At 40.5% G+C, this 6,958-nt stretch overlaps 1 protein-coding gene across 1 annotated transcript; it reads right to left on the minus strand.

The window, feature by feature from the left end:
• Positions 1-487: 487 nt before the first annotated feature.
• On the minus strand, positions 488-4,414 carry LOC129771626 (THO complex subunit 1). Its single transcript, XM_055775475.1, has 5 exons — positions 4,382-4,414; positions 2,743-2,852; positions 1,998-2,675; positions 996-1,940; positions 488-936 (listed from the first exon to the last, which is right to left on the minus strand). The coding sequence occupies exons 2-5, from the start codon at positions 2,782-2,784 to the stop codon at positions 571-573; spliced, it is 2,031 nt and encodes a 676-aa protein (XP_055631450.1). The 5' UTR covers positions 2,785-2,852; positions 4,382-4,414; the 3' UTR covers positions 488-570.
• Between the last annotated feature and the right edge of the window lie 2,544 nt (positions 4,415-6,958).

A 6,958-nucleotide genomic window follows, 5' to 3' on the forward strand; every position in this document is an offset into this window, starting at 1 on the left:
TTCACCAGACGTCGACACTGTAGCATCGTAATCGCGAATGTGCCCCGCCTTTTGGTAGTATAGACGCAAACTGCATTAAACGTGGACACAAGTGTGCTTGCTTTCAACTGGGCCAAGGGGCGTTGTAGGGATGCTCAGGAGGCAACATTGAAAAAGCAAGTCATAGTAAAAAAGAATAAGGAGAATAAATGAAAATTTCGGACTAATGGTTAAAAAAACAAATGTAATATTTATAATTTTTTTGTGGAATAATTTGACATTTTAACCAACTTTTATTAAACCAACTGTGCAAATAAATAGTCTTATTTGGTTTTGGTTTGAAGTTGTGCTTCTGGAATGGATACCTTCTCAAAGGGCAACTTTCTATTTTGAATTTTGTTCGCGAATCTTTCTTGGTCAAACCTATAATAGAATATCCTTCCAGTTCAAAAGTGATATAAAAGATTTTGAGGCGAAAAATTAAATGAAAACACTTTCGTAATACGCGTTTCTTATCGAAACTCGTTCAAGTTGCGATGAATATGAAATTTATTACAAAAAATATACGACCAGAGCACAACAGAAGCGTGTCTATTCATCCGATACTTCCTCCACTTTATCATCACTAAGCGCAGCTATCATCTGCTTAACCGCATCCGCCGCCGAAAGCATCTCCAGACCCTCGAGGATGTAGGCGAGCTGGTCCAAGCTGGAGTCCATATCATCTTCGAACCATACCTGCAACAAATGCCGACACTGGTCCACAACGGTGGGATTTTCCGACTCAAAATATTGAACTTCATCAATGCCGTAGCCCAGTTTCGATGCCAACCGTTTCCAGTCTTTACCGATGCTGGGGGCAAGTTCGGCCATTTGTTCCTTCGTGACGGTGATAGTGCGGTGAGTGTTTTTGTCCTCCGGCGTGAGTTGCTCCGTCTTCAGCAGTTCCGAATCCATCTGCAGTATGAAAAAAAAAATAGTCAAGCTTCTATGTTCAGTTTCCTGTCACCACTCACCTGATCCGTTTCCTCCTCGCCCACAAATCCCTCTCCTTCTGCCTCATTCGGATCATTTTGCGAATGAGAACCCTCCTGAGTTACCTCCTGCTTGATATCAATTTTATCCTTCTGAATTTTCTTCCTCACACTCTCCAAATAATCGGCTACCTTGTACGAAGGACTGTTAAAAAGAGTGAAGAAATGTGGCGATTGACGAGCCAGCAATCGCAGAGCTCTCCACTCAAAGGACGGATCCTGTTTCTCCTTCGAACCGTCCAAATAAGACTCGAGCGTGGGCAAAAAGTTTCTATCCTCTCCTTTGCAGGCTTGCAAATTATCGGGACAGGTGTTCCACAGCCGAGTCAGCTCGGGATTGCCCATGAAAAATTTACCCTGTTTGGTGGAATCCCGGATAAGGTCCCCCAGCATTCGACGGGGTCGTTTCAGAGCAGCTCGAGGCGGAGGTGCTGGATCTTCTCCCGCCGCAGCGGATGCGACACCAGCCACCTCCGGTCGTTTGAACTCTTTGCAGCCCTCATTCTTCCAGCTGTTCCACAGCTCTTCCCGTGAGAGCATGTGTCGGACGGAATCGGCGAATTTGCGACCGTTCGGAGGGGACTCCACAATCAACTTATAAACAGTGCTTTCGGTCTCCTTTAGCCAATCGATCTGGACCTGTGTAAGACAGTGATTATCCGCTTTGAATTTGACCGTGGAGTTCAAATATTGAAACAGAATCAATAACTGAACGAGAACCGATCGACGGAAATTAGAATCCGACAGTTGCAGGGAGAGAAGCTTTGGATTCGTAAGGAATTTGGCGAAGAAATGACCCGATTCTCGGATTTGCTCTTCCATCGGAATCTCCATCGGAGTTTGGAGCGATTTATTTGCACCGCTGGAAGTGGCCCTTGGCTCCTCCAGTTTGAAACTGCTAAAAGCCGACATTACGCTTCCGGCGTGCTGAAAAAAGACAAACTTAGTAGCGTCAACTCAAATGAAAACAAGAAAAGAATTCACCGCAGCGAACATCTTCCATTGGACCTTATTATAGCATTGGTTGGGGTTCCTGAAGAAATCCTGCAGCGCCCAAAATTTGCAATACAAATTATAATCAATCTTCAGCTGATTTCCGGTGCCATTCTCCTCCGAAATTCCAAGCTGATCGCCCATTTCGCTTCCCTCCACCCCATATTCCGTGATGTTCTCCAAATTAAACTCGGAAATAATGTTCAACCCGGACCGCTCGCTAAAAGGGAAAAACTTCGCCAGGAACAGCAAGATTCGACCGCAGAAAACCGTATTCTGGGAACGTGAGAGCCTTCGCAGCAAATCGTTGCACATCCGCAGCAGATTGTGCTTGCAGGCGGCGAAGAAAAAATCCTCCTTCCAGGTGCACACATTATTCTCAACGTACGTGAATATCTGCTCGCACTTGTCCAATGTGACCGCATCGAAAATGTCCCCCAGCAGCACCACCGGAATGGTTGGCGAAGTCATCTCCAGCCGACATGCCGCCACAGCGAAATTGATGAATTGTTCGATAGCCGGAATGTCTTCGGTTTTGGTTAGCAGCAAATCACGGAAGCACTGATGGAGGGCGGCCTTTTTGTCATTATCGCTGGGTGTTTTGATTCGGTCGTATTCCGCCTTCAACTGCTCGATGTTGTTCATTTTGAACGATTTGTTCATAGTTTCCTGCGATATTCATTCCGATTAGTAAAACAAAGAAACATCTTTCACATCATGCCAACGGAACACCCACCGTAAAACAGTTTAGAAGCTCCAGAAAGCTTGGTGAACTCATTTTTTTGCTTTTTTCTTCGCGAATAGTTCTACAATATTATTCCAAAGCCAATGAGACGAACAAGACGCATTTCGCGTCATCGAAGGTACGGTGTCGCCACCTATGAAAGTTTCGCGTGTGAGTGAAAAATATGTAAACAAACCGTTGCATATTTTCTCTGTAATTAATACACTGATTTCTCGAAAACTTGTACCGTGTTTATCTTACAATTAGTGGAAATTGTTGAAAAATAGTTTTTCTTAGCTGTTTCGATGCTCCGAACCAAAATTTATTGTCATTTAGTAGTGAAAAAAAGCCGTTGAAGTACACCCTCTGTCAATCTACCTGCGAGAGAGGTAAACCGAATTAATGAAATTTGATATAAAAATATCCGCTTAGTGTTCATAAAATACCTAAAATATAAAGATCTGGCTTCTATTCAATCAGTGCTCTAATATTTTTCAAAATATTTTCCTTAGAACGTGTGAAATATGGACGTCAAAAGCTGCGCAAATTGCCCGGAGAACATGCAAGTCGGACGAAATTTGCTTAAAGCTGACTCCGAACAATCTGCAAAATTCAAAAGCCGTAATGTTTGTGTCGTCCCCGGATGTAAGCAGAGATATCGCCCCGGAATTTCTTTTCATGCCTTCCCTCCGAAAACGGACAAATCGCGGTATCTAGACTGGATCCAACGACTACGGCTAAAGATAGAACCTACAAAAACCTCCCGTATTTGTAGCCTCCATTTCACCGTGTCGAACTTCTACTCTCCAAGTATTCACATTCACATTTTCGTACTTTTGAAAAAGTGTGAAACAGTCCAACTTGGTGCAAAATGTGCAATAATAAAGAAATAAAATAAAACATACTTAAGCAAATGATACAAAACAGCCATGACGTGTTTGCACTTCCCTTTGCCAGCTTTACAGGAACACGAAAACAACCATTTGGAGAAGGAGATTTTCGTAATTTTTATTGTATGGGGTTCCGAGCTTGGAGATGATGACCGGAGGCAGGACGAGAAAATACTGAAGCCTTCATCGTGAACTTCTTCAACACCAACTATTAAAAGATGTTCAGCTTTGAATACTCTTTCGCCTTCGACGACTAAACGGCTTCTACCCGCAGCGTAATCGAACACATCCGCAAACTCCACAGCCACGTAGCAGGTTTCATTTTCTCCGACTGATGGCTCCTGATAATACATGAAACAAGGTCACAGAAAAACACTTATAAGTTAAATTCAGCTTAAGCTACGGCAAAGTTTTTTTCACTGCATAAGGAAAACTCATTTTCCAACCGTTTGGAAGATAAATTTTGCACACAATTATTATTTTTTATTAAAATTTAGTATCCTGAAAGTTTGTTTACTTTTTCACAAGTAAAGACAGTGTCCTTTGGATGCGGTAAGAAAACGTTTTCCCCTGCAGTAAATTTATGTGATTTAACTAAATTAGCATCCTAGAGGATAGTTCTTTCGATACATACTCACCATTACGAAAATTTCTGCAAAAAACGTTAAAAACGGTGCGTTTAAAAATCACATTCTTTTTGCAATTCTTTGTTGACATTCGCTTCACGCACACAAGCTGTCAAATTCAGCTTCGTAGTCGCGATTTGCAATGTTTTCCGAATGAATACAAACAGCTGTCAAAGGAAGATGTGAGCGATGTTAGCTCGTTAATTAACTACAAATGCCCAGCAGTTTTACTTTCTACGAGTAAGCATCGAAGTACAAATCAAGGTGAATAGAACAATAGTACCGGGTCATCTTGGAAGTGTGCTGTGTACTGTTTGCAACCATTCGAATCGACGGAAAACGTTGTGCGGCACACGCTACCCAGCAAACATAAAATCGTATAATTTTGCACGTGCCAAGTCTTACAAGAAATCCGAATAAATCATAATCGCATATAATATCAATCAAAGTATGTATAGTGTTTATCTGAAATCGCATAAAATGTAAAAACTCGATTTTATATACCATTATCAAATTAAGTCACAATTCGGTATAACAAACATCAATTTTATGATGTACATTGTCGTAAAATATATTTAATCCGCATCATATGCGTATATTACGCTGATGCAGTTTGTGTGTCTTATAAGCGTATAATTTAAATCGATTCAGTACTGTAGTGAATCGTGTTGCATGCTGAAGAAAATCATGAAACAGTAAATCATATTAGATCCTAATGAAGAACATATTACATCATATTGAAATGTCAATGAAATGCTGATGCACTCGAAAATTTTAACCGCTGTTGAATTAAATTTCAAATAGCCGCGCGAGATAGCTGGTGGATGATAATCCAGACGCCCGGTGTTCGAACCCACATCGGAGCAGTTTCCACCAAACATCAATCTGTGCCATTTTAAACATTCATATTCCACTCCCAACACAAGTCAATCAAACAATTATTATTTCTACAAACATAAATACTCATATATAAAAATGGCGATTCGTGAGGCTATAATAAACATTTCACGAAAATATTTTGCGCCATTTGTTTTTTTTTATATGTCCGTAATAAATCGTATATGAGTATGGCAAAAGTCGTATTTGGTGCTTTGACGATTCATGAATATATTCATATTAAATCGCAATTCAATTTCAACATAATCGCTATGATAGCCGGTCAAAGTTGCATATTCATCCAAACAAATTCGGTAAGCATTTGCCATGTATGTATATGGCCTCCACTTTTGCATGCATATGCCAGTTAGGCGCATTATATGCCAAACAAATTTTAGGGCATATGATGTTATATATACGCTTGTTATGCAATTTAATGTTTGCTGGGTAGATTAGCGGATACTTTCGAAAGTCAGTGAGAAATTATACAATTACTCCATAGATCAATGGTGTTTGGACATTCTGTACGTCGATTTTCCACCGTTCGGGTCGGAAACGACCTAGATCTTTTCTGATTGGGATAATTAGCAATATTCAGTAGTGAATGTTCGGAATGACTCTTTCTCATTTCTACAATATTTTCCTTACCAAAATGATGATATTAGTGAACATATTTTAATTCTGTGCGTTGTGACTCTTTACTGTGTCTCCCCGGAAAAGCTCTCAGTAGCAAGAGACCCTTCGAACTATATCTCGAGGTCTGCTTACTACTCGCTCTTGATCGCTCTTGAATTTTTTCGGTTGAAGTCCCTGTCGTATTCCTCGTTTGGCAATATTTTTTCCTTGCTTCACATGTTACTGCACCGAAGATAGAATACTGAATGATGCGAGAGATCAACATCCTTCGCGGAACGCATTCAAATTTGCTCTCTCTTTTGTTTGCAACCCCTGTCGGATTCTTTCTCTCTTTTGCATGCATCACTCTCTTGCATGCCAGCACACGCGACAACTTGTGTTTGTCGCATAAGATTTTGCATTTCTCTACACTGTCATTTATATTTATATATTTTGTAGTGTTATTTCATCCATACCTTTAATCATCCCAACAGAAAACCGAAAGAAGTTTGAAATGAAATTGTCGAACCTAATTATTGAAAATCATAGAATTTAAACAGATTCATCATATTTCCCACAGTCCCGACTGATTTCACTCCTCTTTTCCTGTGAGGGTATATAAGTAAATCACGCCAGTTCACATTCCTGGCGAAGATGTTCACCACTCATCATCTTCTTGCTCCAATGCCGGATAACGAAAGGTGAAAATGATCTTCCCAGAACATCAAGCCTCTTCCCAGCACATATAAAATCGTATAAAATGCCATAATTGGGAGCGGTGTGAATACATCAAAGCCATACTGGGATGATATATGATGCGTATAACTGGCATATACATGAAAAAGTGGAGGCGAACGAATATGCAGCCATTCCATGCCAAAGCGATATAGTGGTTCTCAGATTCTCAGATCGTCAAAAGTGGTAATTTTGTTCTTTTTCGCAAAACATTAGACTGTTTTTTTATTATTATTTTTTTCATTAGGGTGCCCATTTCTATTTCAGGGTGGTCCGAAAAACTGTGAATATTCTTTTCTGCTCAAATTTTGTTTATAAAGTTTTGTCAGAAAGGCCGATGTTCTTGATATTCTTTCAATCAAGATGAAGTCGTCACCCTGCAGCTGAAACACAAATTCAAATAAGGTGAAAATCTTGCGAAGCAAGAGCCTCTTGGTGGTCAGCGAACTTCAGCGTGTAGATGTAACCGAGTAAAGATTTCGTCGA

This window comes from Toxorhynchites rutilus, chromosome 1 (assembly GCF_029784135.1).
Source record: "Toxorhynchites rutilus septentrionalis strain SRP chromosome 1, ASM2978413v1, whole genome shotgun sequence".
In the NCBI taxonomy this organism is placed as follows: domain Eukaryota; kingdom Metazoa; phylum Arthropoda; class Insecta; order Diptera; family Culicidae; genus Toxorhynchites; species Toxorhynchites rutilus.

Excerpts from the sequence above, each read along its gene's own strand:
- LOC129771626 (XM_055775475.1), bottom strand. The coding sequence starts at position 2,784 with ATGAGTTCACCAAGCTTTCTGGAGCTTCTAAACTGTTTTACG. Across the intron at positions 1,941-1,997 it reads AATGGAAGATGTTCGCTGCG|CACGCCGGAAGCGTAATGTC; the intron begins GTGAATTCTTTT and ends GTCTTTTTTCAG. Across the intron at positions 937-995 it reads GCGAGGAGGAAACGGATCAG|ATGGATTCGGAACTGCTGAA; the intron begins GTGAGTGGTGAC and ends TTCATACTGCAG.